Source organism: Chinchilla lanigera, unplaced genomic scaffold, assembly GCF_000276665.1.
Source record: "Chinchilla lanigera isolate Chin_1 unplaced genomic scaffold, ChiLan1.0 scaffold00142, whole genome shotgun sequence".
Lineage (NCBI taxonomy): Eukaryota > Metazoa > Chordata > Mammalia > Rodentia > Chinchillidae > Chinchilla > Chinchilla lanigera.
This window is the reverse complement of record NW_004955543.1, coordinates 642,348-656,901: the sequence shown is the minus strand read 5'-3', so window position 1 is coordinate 656,901 and position 14,554 is coordinate 642,348. Positions and strand designations below refer to the sequence as shown.

General features: G+C 53.8%; 2 protein-coding genes across 5 annotated transcripts; one reads left to right on the top strand and one right to left on the bottom strand.

Moving 5' to 3' along the window:
* Nucleotides 1–1,274: 1,274 nt before the first annotated feature.
* On the bottom strand, nucleotides 1,275–5,616 carry LOC102008260 (PDZ domain-containing protein MAGIX). 3 transcript variants are annotated; one of them, XM_005411322.2, is made up of 6 exons: nucleotides 5,392–5,616; nucleotides 4,265–4,408; nucleotides 3,209–3,291; nucleotides 2,902–3,138; nucleotides 2,534–2,690; nucleotides 1,275–1,813 (listed from the first exon to the last, which is right to left on the bottom strand). In XM_005411322.2, exons 1-6 carry the CDS (start codon nucleotides 5,567–5,569, stop codon nucleotides 1,509–1,511), a joined length of 1,104 nt encoding a protein of 367 aa, XP_005411379.1. In that variant the 5' UTR covers nucleotides 5,570–5,616; the 3' UTR covers nucleotides 1,275–1,508. The 3 variants fall into 3 exon arrangements, with proteins under 3 accessions (XP_005411379.1, XP_013363601.1, XP_013363602.1); XM_013508147.1 differs by lacking the exon at nucleotides 5,392–5,616 and adding an exon at nucleotides 5,195–5,359; XM_013508148.1 differs by lacking the exons at nucleotides 4,265–4,408; nucleotides 5,392–5,616 and adding an exon at nucleotides 4,038–4,250.
* Nucleotides 4,415–11,981, top strand: LOC106147327 (PDZ domain-containing protein MAGIX-like). 2 transcript variants are annotated; one of them, XM_013508150.1, is made up of 2 exons: nucleotides 4,415–4,801; nucleotides 11,069–11,981. In XM_013508150.1, the coding sequence occupies exons 1-2, from the start codon at nucleotides 4,698–4,700 to the stop codon at nucleotides 11,631–11,633; spliced, it is 669 nt and encodes a 222-aa protein (XP_013363604.1). In that variant the 5' UTR covers nucleotides 4,415–4,697; the 3' UTR covers nucleotides 11,634–11,981. The 2 variants fall into 2 exon arrangements, with proteins under 2 accessions (XP_013363604.1, XP_013363605.1); XM_013508151.1 differs by lacking the exon at nucleotides 4,415–4,801 and adding an exon at nucleotides 10,257–10,738.
* Nucleotides 11,982–14,554: the final 2,573 nt, after the last annotated feature.

Here is a 14,554-nt window from a genome sequence, read left to right as displayed (position 1 = left end):
GCTGGGATTACAGGCATGCGCCGCCATGCCTGACTTCTTCCTCTTGTGAAATGGACATATCAGGGTTGTTGAGTAAGTATGTAACTAGATACAAATACTGTACTAAAGACACTTGCAAGGATAAGACTAAGTAAGTGGAGGCTGGGTTGCTAGGTTTAGTCGCCTGGGTGTGCCTGTGTTTATGAGAATGGGATTCTATCACCCCTTCCTGACATCTGTCCAGCCACACCTCCGCCAAGCTGAGTCAAGGGGAGCTGGACGCCCTGAACACGCTCCCCTACAATGTCTACAGCTAAACTTTCCAAAATCTGCCTCTTTCACGTTCACACCCCAGCTCCCAGCTTTACAGCGCCATCCCGGACTCACACTCCAGTCCTAATGTCTTTCTCCCCTACCTGCCTCTTTCCCATAGGGGTAAAAGTTGTCAGTTCCCTTCCGACCACAACTTCCCTCCTTGGCAGGGGATGGGATAGAGTGTTCAGGATGTGGTGACAGCAGAGGTGACCAAGCATTTCTGGCCTTGGCTAGCACCTGCACTGGGGCTACCCAGCTTGGAGTCCCGCTGGCTATAGCTTCCCAGCCTGTGCAGCTGGGTTCCCAGGGTGCGGGGAAACTGGGTCTCTCCCAGGGCCCGGAACGCCCAGAGTAGGGCGTGTGCACCAGCCGGCTGCAGTTCCTCACCATCTAAGGAAAAGGGGCGTCACCCGCAGGTTTTAATAGCCTTTTTTAGCCTGGCCCGCCCAGGGTGCTGACTCACACCTTCCCTGCTCAATCCCAAAGGGGGCCCAGGGCCCCAGCCCGTGCTTTGAGGGTGGCAGCCTACGTGCCAGCAAAACCTGCCCTTCCAGGCCGCAAGTGGGAGACCGAAGGCTCCTGGCAAAGCAAGCCTCCGGCTGCTTTTAGACTTGCTATGCCGCCGTCAGCTGAGCCTCTGGACAATTCACAGCAAGGACAGTGGGGACAGTGGTGCATCCCACAACAGGCCCATCTTTGCATTCCCAGCCACACGCAATAACGCGAGAGTCCCCGCACGCCTCCAAAAGAGTGGAATGAAGGAATGGAGAGAGGAGCCAGAACTGACGAGAAGAGAAATGTGGAGCAAGCCCGTGGGGCTGAGCACGGACAGAAGTGAAGACCCATGTGGCAGCACGAAAGAAACAGCACATAGCTTGTCAGTGGTTCCAAGAGGCTCTTTTGAAACCGGATCAACCCAGCCCCTCCTTTCCAGGGTGGACGGGGAAGCCCCACCCCGCCAGAAGCACCGGGCGAGTCCAAACAGGACAGGTTCGTTTTATTACCTTCCCCGCCCAGAACCAGAAGTCGGGGGTGGGGGGCTGGGAGGGCTGTACCACTAACTCGGCGCGGGGATGTGGCCAGTGGACTACGCAGAGGGAGTGGGGGGCCGGACCTAGAGGAAACTCTCAGGGCACCGCCAGCGCACAGTCGTCGGGATGCGACAGATCCTGGCGAGACCCTAGCAAGTGAGCACAGAGCAGTCTGATGTATGCTTAATGCCTTCGCCTTCCAGCTGCCATCTCCTGAGCGAGCTGCGCGGTCCCCGGCACCCCTAGCGCCCGCGAGAGCCTCTCCTCGCTCGGCACCAACCAGGGCCCGGGGGAACTCGCCATATGGCTGCCTGAGTCCTCAGGGCTGAGTTCTGGAGGAGGAACCGCGGGACCATCGGCCACTGCCTCTGCACTAGGCTCCGGGATGCCCCGGGCCTTGGGCGTTCTGCTGGATCTCGGGTGGTGTACTGGGGAAAGATTGATGCTCTGAGACCTCCTCTCTGGACCTCCAGGATCTGGGCTGCGATCTGGGGACAGCGGGACTGCCGGTTAGATTGGGTGCTGGTGCGGGGAACCGAAATCAGGGCCCTTGAGTGAGAGTGACTGGGAGAGCCGAAGGCTTGTGGGAGACAGAGACCTGTCCCTTGAAGAAACCTCTCCTACAAGGCCTGGAGCTACCTGCCCTTCAGTGACCGGGGCCCTCCCTCACACCTTTCTCCACCCCCTCCCCTCCTCCATCCAAGACGAGCCTCTCAGAAATTATTTCCCACAACCCCCACAGGAGAGCAAACTGCGACCTTGATCTTGGGAATATGAATCACTCGAATCTAGGACATCTGACTGTCCCCTCCCTCACCTCCCTTGATTCCGGACCCTTTCACTTGTAGACCCTTTGTCTCTCAGAACTAGACCCTCTGCTCACTAGACCCCCATTCTGTCTCGGCTGAGACCCATTCTGCCTGCCTCTCCAAGGACTAAGACCCTTCTGAACAGCCACTTTTACCCCAGACCCCTTCCCTCCTCGCTTGTCCTCATACCTCAAAAACCTTCCTTCTGAAATTCCTACCCTGACAAGGGCTCCCCCTCTCTGCCTCCACTTTTGAGAATGCCACACAATCCCACCCAGACCAAATGGCAGCTCTCCCCCTGAGACTCCCAGACCCTTTCCACCCAGGCTCCCAGCCTCTGCTCAGTGACCCTCCTTCCCCTCACAGATCCCGGACCCTGACCCCTGGAAAGCCCAGCACCTTGTTTCTGGGGCCCTCCCAGTTCCTCAGGCTTGCTGAGAGGCCGCCTGAGCCCAAGGCGGAGCCTGGGGCCTCCAGCACGGATCCGGTCCAGGACCTGAGCATGGGTAAGGCCCTGCGTGGACTCTCCATTGATGCAGAGCACGAGGTCGCCGACCTGCGGTACCGAAAGGCAGTGGTGTAAGAACAGCCTATGGAGAGCACCCAATTATGTTTTGTTGTTTTTTTGTTTTTTTTTTTTTTTTTGGTTTTTCTCCGGTACCGGGAACCGAACTCACGACCTTGCGCTTGCCAGGCAGGCGCTTTTGCCACTGAGCTAAATCCCCAGCCCCGAGCACCCAATTATGAATGGATGACTTAGGACTAACCTGCAAGCGACCGCAGCGCTGTGCGGGCCCATCCTTCAGCAGCCCACGCACTGCCAGTGGGTCATCCCCAGCTCCATCTCGGCCACCACTTAAGGTGAGGCCAAAGCCTGCAGGCCCACGGAGCAACTCCACAGAGAACAAATCGGAGGCCCGGGGTACCTTCCGAGCATAGCTTGCCTTATCCAGACTCACTCGAGGTGGTGCAGTACTCCTACCCAGAGCCTCTGACCTGCAGTGCTGGAGTAAGGACATTGTATTTATATTGCCAGCCCCAAGACAGTTCGTATCAAATCGAATAAAGTTATACCTGGGACTGGTGCTCCACGACAGTGGCACGAGGCAGGCGACTGTCTGTGACTTCTATGTCTGCAGAGTCCAGCGCACTAATGGCTGGGGGTGAAAGAGGCAGAGAGCTGTCATGGGATGCTCCAAGGGAAACTACATAGGATCAGCCTTTTCAGTTAACATTCTGGCCGCACCTTTGTTTTTTTTTTGTTTTTTTGTTTTTTTGTTTTTGTTTTGAGTCAGGGTCTCACTGTGCAGTTCAGGCTGGCCTTGAGCTCACTTTGTAGCCCAGGCTAGTCTCGAACTCGCAAAGATCCTCCTGCCTCAGCCTCCGGATTGCTGGGCGTGCGCCACCACGCCCGGCCTTTGTAAAGCAAATTCTGCTTCTCCTTCGCATTTTTTATTAGTACAACTATACTGTATGTTTGGGACACATAATAAATGACCTTACCTTTGTGCATAGCCTTTACAGTTTACACAGACTCGCCCAAAATTTAACAATTTAGGGAGCCCCCCCCCCAGTAATCTTAAAGGCTCAGGCCCCAGGCTTTAACAAGCCCCAGGCCCTCCCTGGAGGCTGCTGCTCTCCCGCCCTCCCACTACCCCGCCCGCCCAGGCCGGCTCCCCTTCCATTAACCTCTCGACTCAGTCCACGCCTCACGTTCCAAGCCCCGCCCCAGGGTGTTCACAGCCCCCACCCCTTGCCTGGCACCCCAGGCCCGCCCCTTTGCCGAATAGCCGCCCCCAGCACGCTGCGGCCTTCGCCCTTTCAGAAAGCACCCGGGGAGCCCCGCTGACCGGAATAACCGTCCGTCCCGTCCCGTCCCGTCCCGTCCCGTCCCGTCCCGCACCCTCATCGAATCTTCTAGCGCTGGCTGGCTGCAAAATCCTAAGGAAGGGCGCTAGGAAACCCCAGGCCCCGCCCCCTCGAGAACCCTCCGAGCCCCGCCCCATCGCACCCCGGTTCCCACTAGGGGGCGTAAGGCGCCGCAACCTGAGCCAGGCCACCTCCGAGCCCCGCCCCGCCCCGCCCTCGCCCCGGCCCGCCTCCCGGGAAGGCCCCGCCCTTGTTACGCACGCTCCTTCGGGCGCAGGCGCAGTGTGGCGCCCGCCCTGCGTACCAGCGCGGACACGTCGGCTGCAGCTCGGGCCGCCAGGGGGCGCGCGTCCAGCCGTGACAGGAGCCGCCGGGCGCTGGGGCGGGCAGGCTGGGGGCGGTGACCTGCGTGGGAGAGGGGGACAGCTCAGCGCCGACTCTGAGCCTCGGCGAACACCCGCGATTCCAGGCGTCCGAAGACATAGAAGTGCTCCCCGAGATACCCAGAGTCCCTCAGCTGCTCTCTCCATAACTGGAGATCGCCAACTGTCCCTCTCTCCTGCGACTCCCGACCACCACGGGGATCTTGCCTCACGATTTCCCTGGAGATACCCATTTGACTGCAATGGTCCTGGATACCCGAACACCCGATTCATTTCTCTACAGTTCCTGGATTGTCTCCTAAGAACTCCAGATGAGAAACTTCCCACCGTATATCCCGGGACCCTGCTTTTCCCGGATATCACGAGAGAACACGACCATTCCCCGTATCCCTGAGACCGCTGATTTCTCCTCCAGGTATCCTAGGCAACCTCTGCTACCCCCAGGAGTTGCCCGTTTCCCTACAGGGCCCATGAACCTCCAAGTCCCTCCACAGAGGACCTCCACATTTCCCCAGAGGTCCGTGCCTCCCCCTAGTCAAGTGCCAAGGACCCTGCGGGTCCAGCGTCCCCTGATCCCTCCCAGAAAGTCCCCCCGGACCCTTGGGACCCATCTCCCCATCTGATGCACTGCCCCTCCACTTGGTGTGTGGGTAGGGGCCCTGCAGCCGCAGCTACTGTCCCTAGGTCCCTGCCCCTGCCTTCACCTCTTGGCGCCAGAGCTGCTGTTTACCACCTGTAGAATAGAGGTGAGAAGCAAACGGGCGGAGCTCCCTCAGGCAGTGACGGCTTTCCCCCACCCCACCCTTACCTCCTCTGCTCCCCGCAGGGTCTTCAGCGCCCCTTGCGCAAGACTCCATGTCTAGTGGTCAGCACAGTGGATTCGCGGCGGCGGGGCAAGGAGTTTTGATCGCAGGGGCGCGTGCACCTGCGGGCCCGCCCAACTTGGACGCGGCTGTGGCAGGCCAGTCAGTCCCTTGCAGGGCGCCCCGCCGCGCGGTGACCTACCTGGCCGTGGGCGAGGAGGCCTGGCTGGGGGAGCCGCTAGAAATGCTTGGCCTTGCTCTGCCTCAGGCACTGCTGCTTCTATTAACTGAGGACCCTGGTTAAAATTTAAAAACCTGACCATACTAAATATTGCAAAAGATAGGGAGAATATACTGCTGGTGGCAATGTGAGATGGCATAACAGCTTTAGAACACAGCTTGGCAGTATCTTAAAAAGTTAAACATACACAAAAAGACCCAGCCATTCCGAGTGTTTGCCTATTTTTTTGTGGTGGGGGTGGGAGGTTTGAGACAAAGTCTCACTATGTAGTCCAGGCTGGCCTCAAACTCAAATCGATCCTCCTGCCTCAGCCTCCCAAGTGCTGGGATTACAGGCCTTCGCCACCAAACCCAGCTCAGAAATTTATCTCTCACAGTTCTGTATACTGGAAAGTCCAAGATCAAGGTGGTGTCCCATTTGGCTCCTGGTAAAGGTTCTTGGCTTGGAGATGGCTGCCCTCTGGGTCCTCACATTGAGTTGAGAGGGTAGAAAGAGAGTGATTGTCAGAGAGACAGAACCACCCAAAAGAGACAGAACCCTCTCCCAGCAAGGCTACTCTCCTGTCCAATTAGTGCCCCACCCCAAGGACCTCTTTTAACTACTTAATTATCTCCTAAAGCCCTATCTCCGGATTCAGGCACGTTAGAGCTTTAGCATATGAATTTAGCAGAGGAGGGGGTCACACAATTCAGTCCAGAACATTTGTTAATAGCTCACAATTGTGAACAACCTTAAAGTCCATCAGTAGGTGAATGGATCAACAAGCCACATATTCACACAGTGGAGTACATATCAGTAATAAAAAGGAACGAACGATTTGGATGAATCTCAAAATGATCATTCTATGGGGTAACGGTATAGCTCAGTGGTAGAGTACATGCTGAACATGCTCGAGGCTCTAGATTTGATCCCCAGTGCCACAAAAAATTTTCAACAAAGTAATTATGGTAAGTAAAAGAAGCCAGGTCCTCATAAAAAGAGTACATGTTACATGATTCCATTTATGTAAAACTCTAGTGAAATGCAAATATATAGCTGAACAAGGTGGCATATGCCTGTAATCCCAGCTACTCAGGAGCCTGAGATAAGAGAATACAAGTTCAAGGTCAGCTGGACGCTGTCTCACGTGTAGTGGTGTGCAATCCTAGCACTGTGGGATACTGAGGCCTAAGGATCATAAGTTCAAGGAAAGCCTGGACTACACAACAAGAACCTGTCTCAAAAAATTTTAACAGGGCTGAGGATGTAGCTCAGCAGCGCACTGCCTGCCTTGCAAGTGCAAGGTCCTGAGTTCGATTCCTCACACCCCAAAAAATAATTTAACAAACTGGGTGGGGCTATGGGAAATACAGACAAATTCATGAATGTGGTAAGGCTAAAAGGGAGTTATTGACCAGCCTGGGCTACAAAGTGAGCTCAAGGCCAGCATGAATTGCATAGTGAGACCCTGTCTCAAAAAAAAAAGGGAGGAGTTATTCTTTTATATTCACTAGTGGATGAAGATAAGTGGGGCGTTGGTTTAAACTTGTAAGTATCACTGGGCATAGTGGTGCAAGCCTAGGATCCCAACACTCAGGAGGCTGAGGCAGGAGGACTGCTGCAAATTCAAGACCAGCCTAGAATATATAGTGAGTTCAAGGCCAACCTGAACTACAGATCCAGACACTGTGTCAAAAATGACAACCACAACAACAAAAACTCACAAGGATTAAGGGCTTTGGCCCTTCCCGGTGTGACTGTAATCAATACTAATTAAAGATAAGCATCAATGCTGCTACCAAACAGCTTGGCTGGGCACAGTACGGGCCATTTGGAGGCTTTATTCCTGATTCCACTGGCGATCTGACCATACATACCTCATCACCCCAGTTTCCCAAGGGGGTACGTTGAGGTGTCAGATGATGCAGATGATGAGGTTCTACCCTGCTGTTTGCATGGCAAATGAACCCCCTCCCCTGCCAGCAGCCTCCATAACTCAAGTAGCACCCCTTAACCCATCTTTGCCCCTACCCCAGAATGGCAGCCCTGCTGGTGCCAGCTTTCTCAGTGAGGCTCCCATCTGGCATCCTAGGCCCCTGCCTCTGTAATTCATCCTTGAGGTCATCCTTGGATACCCCTCATTCTTTTACAACACTCCGGGCCGTGACATCTCCCAGCCTGGAGGCGCTTTCCCATCCCACCCGATGGACCAGCTCCAGACCAAGGCACCTGGAAGCCTCTCCTCATGGTCCACCTTCCCCAGCCCTTGGACAATGCCCCAGCCTACAAGATTTTCCTTTCCTAGGAGCTATAGGGCCTCGAGCTCACCTTCTTCAGTCTGTAAACATCCTGCTAACTGTCCGTAAGCTTCTGAAGGCTGCCCTGTCCATCTCCTAGAGCTGGGAGTCTCAACAAAAACTGGGCGCAGGGGCTGGGGAGGGCAGAGGCTGTCAGTCAGTGGTAGAGTGCTTGAGGCTCTGGTTCCATCCCTAGCACCAGGAAAGAAACTGACCACCACCACAAAGGAGGTCCAGTAGGCTCTCCCTCAGACAAGGTCAGGCCAGGGATTGCAGGAGGACTGAGAGCAGGTACTCTTCATTCCTTTCCTCTATACCAGTGAACAGTGAACCAGAGAGTTGTCCAGCCAGCCACAGTGCACATCAGGACACAACATGTCCATGCCGCATAATAAATCAGTCACAGACCAAGTGGGAGTAAGCTGCCTGAGAGCGGTATTGCTGGCTGGGTGGGTCTCTGAGCCTCAGACCCTCAATTTCTCTCTCTCCAAAATGCCAGTCACAGGCCTTCTCTCACTGCGATGCTATGATGCTATTTCTATTTGCACTTTGTTCACATGGTGTCCAAGGGTGCCCTCCTTGGTGCCTATGTCCCTGATACACCTTTGCACAGTTAGAAGGGGCCTGGTAGGCCGGGGATATAGCTCAGTGGCACAGCACCTACCTGGCAAGTGCAAGGTCCTGAGTTTGATTCCTGGTACCAAAAGAAAAAAAAGAAGGGCTGAGGATTTAGCTCAGTGGCAGAGTGCTTGCCTGGCAAGCACGAGGTTATGAGTTTGATTCCTGGTACCAGAAAAAAAAAAAAGAAGGAGAAGGAGGAGAAGAAGAAGGGGCCTGGTTCTGTACAGAAAATGTCCCCCCTCAGCCAGTATACTTCAGTTTGTTAGTTGCCCAGGTAATAGTTCCTGTCGCAGTTCCGGTTGCTTCTGGTTTTTTTTGTTTGTTTGTTTTCGTTTTTCTTCTGGTACCAGAAATCAAACTCACTACCTTGTGCTTGCCAGGCAGGCACTGTGCCGCTGAGCTAAATCCCCAGTTCCCCAGTTGCTCTGTCTCCTAGAAATGGCTGCTCACTGTGATGCATAGCTGGTCACTATGATACACATATTATAAGACCCAATCAAAGACAGCCAAGTACTCTACCTCTGTACTTCCCCTTGGCAATCCCATAAAAACCTCCCTCCCTGAGCCTTCGGGGCCTGATACTGTGGGAATGATCCCGATCAGTGCCCATCCACATAAATAAATCTGCCTCCAAATCTTGGGTGTCCTTTCTGTTTCTCCTTGCTGTTGCAGTTCCTCCACTGACACTGGCCAGTGGCTTATCCCACCCCAGGGCCCTCAAAGCCTCTGCAATTCCAGACCACCACCTCTCCTCTACTCTGCAGGGGACCTGCCCTCCCCGTTATTATTATATTATTATTATTCCTCTTCTTCCTCCTCCTCCTCTACTAGGGATTGATCTCAGGGCCTCCACACCGAGCTACACTTTCAGTCATTTTTAATTCATTTATTTTGAAACAAGGTCTCGCTAAGTGGCCCATGCAGCCTAGGCTGGCCTTAAACTATGCAGCCTAGGCTGGCCTTAAACTCTAGGTGATCCTCCTGTTGCAGCCTCCTGAGTGCTGAGATTACAGGCATGCACCACTGTGCCCAGTTCGGGCTCAAACTTTCAATCCACCTGCTTTAGCCTGACAGAATGTTGGCATTGCAGAGGTGTGTCACCACTCTGGGCTTCACTGCATGTTTGTTTGTTTGTTTGTTTTGAGACAGGGTCTCACTATGTAGTCCAAACTTGAACTCTCTGAAATCTAGGCTAGCCTCAAACTGGTGGGGATCCTCCTGCCTCAGCCTCCCAAGTGTTTGGATTATAAGGGTGTGCTGTCACACCTGGCTTAACTGCAAATTTAATGAGTGCCTATTTAGGTGCAAAGTACTGTTAGAGACTGCAAATTCTCTCGATAATTTGGGCTCCAGTCCTGCATCCTTGTTTTCGGTTCTCAGCGGTCAGAAGGTGCCCTAATTTTTCTGGACCTTGATTTCCACTTCCTATGCCTGAAATAACAGCATCCCTCTGGTGAATAGAGGAGCCTAGTCCAGGTTCCTCAGTTAACAGGGGCGGCGCCTAAGGCAGAGCCAGACCAAGCACTCCTAAGAGCTATGGAAGCCAGTCCTCTTTGGCTGCAGCCAGGTAGGTCACCGCGCAACCCGGAAGCCAGGAACCGGACAGACAGGCCTAAGCGTCCAGACCTGGGTGCTTGCCAGATGGGCACACACTGCACAACAAATGTGCCTTAGGCCTTGCCCTTCCATCCCAGCGGCTCCCAGCCTTGGGGCCAAGTGCAGGGAATAGAGGAGGTACCCAGGCAGGGCAGGCAGGGAGGGTGCATATCCACTGTAGCCCTGCCCCCCATCTGCTCCTCACATTTTTTATTCAGCAGTTGGTAAACACAGTACAGTGGCCAAAGCAGGGACAGGGCCCACTGTCAATGGCAAATGCTCCAGGCCCTCTACTCAAACCCACATTGGGCCAAAACAAAAACATACCTTAAGCAGAGGGAGATGAGGAAGACCCAGGGAGAAGACGGCTCCCAGGAGTCTCCCTGGAGCTCTGCAGGGAGACACGAGGACGCCTGGCCATGCAGTCACTGGGTGAAGGAACTGGGGACCTGCTAGTGGGGCACGTGGGGAAATGGAGCCCCTGCGGCACTCCTGGGAGTAGCAGAGGTTGGCTGGGATATCTGGAAGGGAATCGGGGCTCCCGGGAGTACGAGGGGCAGTAGGTGTTCTCTGAGGAGATCTGGGAGAAGCAGGGTCCCCAGAGATACGGTGGAAGAAGCTTGTCATCTAGAGTTCTTAGGGGACAGACCCGGACTATAGGGAAATTCAGCCGGTGTTCAGAGTCATGACTGCAGGACTACTGCAGTCAGGCGGCAATCTCCAGGGAAATCTTGGGCCAGGATGCGGCTCCGGGGGCACGCCTGCAGTGGTCAGGCCTGTGGGAGAGGAAACCAACAGTAAGGCAAGCGTGCTAGGTAAGCACGCCAGCACTGGGCAGTTACCCCCACTCCACCCCCGCGCTCTACAGATATTGCTGTTGGGGTTTTTTTTGTTGTTTTTTGAGATCGGGTAGCGCTGTGTCGTCTAGGAGGGCCTGTAACTTGAACTCGATATGTAGCTCAAACTGGCCTCAAATACATAATTCTCCAGGGGCAGCCTCCCGAGGAGTGGGGTTACAGGCGCGCTCCACCACGCCAGGCTGCTTTACAGATATCTTAAGTATTTCTATGTCTTCGGACGCCTGGAATCGCGGGTGTTCGCCGAGGCTCAGAGTCGGCGCTGAGCTGTCCCCCTCTCCCACGCAGGTCACCGCCCCCAGCCTGCCCGCCCCAGCGCCCGGCGGCTCCTGTCACGGCTGGACGCGCGCCCCCTGGCGGCCCGAGCTGCAGCCGACGTGTCCGCGCTGGTACGCAGGGCGGGCGCCACACTGCGCCTGCGCCCGAAGGAGCGTGCGTAACAAGGGCGGGGCCTTCCCGGGAGGCGGGCCGGGGCGAGGGCGGGGCGGGGCGGGGCTCGGAGGTGGCCTGGCTCAGGTTGCGGCGCCTTACGCCCCCTAGTGGGAACCGGGGTGCGATGGGGCGGGGCTCGGAGGGTTCTCGAGGGGGCGGGGCCTGGGGTTTCCTAGCGCCCTTCCTTAGGATTTTGCAGCCAGCCAGCGCTAGAAGATTCGATGAGGGTGCGGGACGGGACGGGACGGGACGGGACGGGACGGGACGGACGGTTATTCCGGTCAGCGGGGCTCCCCGGGTGCTTTCTGAAAGGGCGAAGGCCGCAGCGTGCTGGGGGCGGCTATTCGGCAAAGGGGCGGGCCTGGGGTGCCAGGCAAGGGGTGGGGGCTGTGAACACCCTGGGGCGGGGCTTGGAACGTGAGGCGTGGACTGAGTCGAGAGGTTAATGGAAGGGGAGCCGGCCTGGGCGGGCGGGGTAGTGGGAGGGCGGGAGAGCAGCAGCCTCCAGGGAGGGCCTGGGGCCTGAGCTGTGTCGGAGGCTGGTACTGGTAGGAAGGTGTGCAGCAGCATTCAGATGGCTGACCGAGGAGTTATTTTACGAACGCGGTGCCTAAGGAGGCTAGACATTGTGTACTCTTATAATCACCTCTGCTGGGGTGCAGAGGCGAGAGGGTTGCAAGTTGAAAGCCAGTCTGGATAGTTTAAGGGAGACTGTCTGAAAAATAAAATAATAATCTCAGCACTTGGGAGGCTGAGGCAGGATTGTTGCGAGTTCGAGACCAGCCTGCGTTACAACGTGAGCTCAAGGCCAGCTTGAACTGCATAGTGAAACCCTATCTCAAAAAGAACAAAATAAATAAAATAAAATAAAATAAAAAGGAAAAGAAAAGAAATGGTTGAAGCCGGGTGTGGTGGCACACACTGTAATCCCAGCACTCAGGAAGTTGAGGCAGAGGTTCGCCAGGAGTTCGAGTCCAGCCTGGGCTACATAGTGAGTTCAAGACCAGCCTGAATTACATACTGAGACCCTGTCTCAAAAAACCAAAGTAAATAAATTAATTAGTTACATTTTAAAAATTAAAATACAAAAAAAGGCTGCAGTTTGAGCTCTGGTGGTTAAGTGTTTGCCTAACATGTTCGAATCCTTGTGTTCTATTTCCATACTGCAAAAAGAAAAGAAAAAGGGAAAAAGGGGGCGAAGCGTTAAAAATTATCTGATTGGGAGTAAATTGCGATTTCACCGGAAGGGTAGAATGTTTAGGAAGCATGGCCTCATTAGGATTATCCATTGTCCCTAATCCTAACCCTCACCCTAACCCTAACCTGTGTCTCTTCGTGGAGCACTTGGCTTGAATAATACTGCCAACGTGTGAGTCCTCTGGGGGCTCTAACGAGTCCCTGGTGCTGGAGAGTGCTTTAGTGGACACGGGGCAAGAAGGAGAGGAACGTGGAAATTTTTTTTTTTTTTTTTTTTTTTTTTTTTTTTTTTTTGTCTTTTTGAGGCAGGGTCTCCCTATGCAGTTCAGGCTGGCCTTGAGCTCACTTTGTAGCCCAGGCTGGTGTCCAACTTACAATGCTCCTCCTGCCTCAGCCTCCCGAGTGCTGGGATTACAGGCGTGCGCCACCACGCCCGGCAAGGAACGTGAAAATCGAAGGTGGGTGGTGGAGCTATGCTATTACAAGCATTTACTCTCTTTAAGAAAGCTTAGCTATCCGGATATTAACTAATGTATTCATAATGTAAGAATCAGAAAGCCCCGAAAATTGCATCAGAACTGTGTAGTAGCCTGTATTATATTGTAAGTACAATTTTTCTTAGCGGTAAGGGGATTGAACCCAGGGCCTTCCCACTGAGCTACATACCCACTCAGCCCCTTTTTAAAATTTTTGAGACAGGGTATCAGTAAGTTGCGCAGGTACACCTTGAAGTTGCAGTCCTTACACCTCAGCCCCCTCACTCTCAATCTGTGATTACAGGACCCTGTGCCACTGTCTCTATTGTGTGGTGCTGGGAATCCAGCCCAAGGATTGGAGCAGAGACAGACAGTTGCTTTACTCTGTGACCTTCCCCCCAGCCCCTGAGTATCTGCAATGAAATCCGGAGGCGCTATACCACTCAGCTACATGCCCAGAACATTTTACTGTAGTTTGTGACAGGGTCTTCTAAATTGCCCAGGTTGGGTTTGCACTTACGATCCTCCTACCTCAGAGTGCAGGGATGACAGACCTGAGCCAACATGCCCAGCTTCCAAAGACTTTTAAACTTTTTACGGTCTCACTGTGCAGCCGGGTATGGTGGCACATGCCTGTAATCCCAGCACCGGGGAGGCTGAGGCAGGAGGATCCTTGCGAGTTTGAGACCAGCCTGGACTATAAAGTGAGCTCAAGACCTGCTTAAACTGCATAGTGAGACCCTGTCTCAAAAAGACCAAAAAAAAAAAAAAATCAAATATATGGGATCATAGGACAATAATACATTGTAACTTCTAATAACCTTATAACAGTTTTGTTGAGATATTTTATGTGTAGGATGCTGGAGATGTGTCTCAGTGGTAGAGCTCTTGCCTTGCATGTACAAAGCCCTGGGTTTGATCCCCAGCAACACACACACACACACACACACACACACACCCAAACCAACAGTAGTAAAATATTTAAAATTAAGCCAGAGTTGTAGCTTAGTGGCACAATGACTGCCTGGCAAGCTCAAGGCCCTGGGTCCCATTCCCAGTACCCCCCTCAAAAACAAAGATTTAAAAAAAGTTATGTATACAATTTTTCTTTTGTTTTCATGTTGTGTTTGTTTGTTTTTGCAGTGCTGAGAATCAAACCCAGGGCCTTGCACATGCTAGACAAGTGCTCTACCACTGAGCTGTACCACCTGCCCCTTGTTTTGTTTTTTGAGGCAGGGTCTCACTGTGCAGTTCAGGTTGGCCTTGGCTCACGCTGTAGCCCAGGCTGGTCTTGAACTTACAATCCTTCCTCAGCCTCCAGAGTGCTGGAATTACAGGCATGCGCCACCAGGCCCAGTTTAGCAATTCTCTCAAAGGATGGGATTACAGGAATGAGTCAAGACATCCCTTTTATGTAGAATTTAAATAATACAAATAGACTTATTTTAAAGAGTACAGTTGATTGCCATGTATGGTGGTGCACACCTGTAATCCCAGCACTTTGGAAGTTGAGGCAGGAGGATCACTGCAAGTTTGAAGCTAGCCTGGGCTACATAGTGGTGAGTTCAAGACCAGCCTCAAGGTGCTGGGCGTGGTGGCGCACCCCTGTAATCCCAGCACTCAGGAGGCTGAGGCAGGAGGATCATTGTGAGTTCGAGGCCAGCCTGGG

Coding starts and splice junctions, on each gene's coding strand:
- LOC106147327 (XM_013508150.1), top strand. CDS start 4,698: ATGAGAAACTTCCCACCGTATATCCCGGGACCCTGCTTTTCCCGGATA. Junction 4,802..11,068: donor ACCGCTGATTTCTCCTCCAG/GTATCCTAGGCA, acceptor TCTCCCACGCAG/GTCACCGCCCCCAGCCTGCC.
- LOC102008260 (XM_005411322.2), bottom strand. CDS start 5,569: ATGCCATCTCACATTGCCACCAGCAGTATATTCTCCCTATCTTTTGCA. Junction 3,292..4,264: donor GCGCCTGCGCCCGAAGGAGC/GTGCGTAACAAG, acceptor TTTCACCCCCAG/CCATTAGTGCGCTGGACTCT. Junction 2,691..2,901: donor AGCGCTGCGGTCGCTTGCAG/GTTAGTCCTAAG, acceptor TCGGTACCGCAG/GTCGGCGACCTCGTGCTCTG.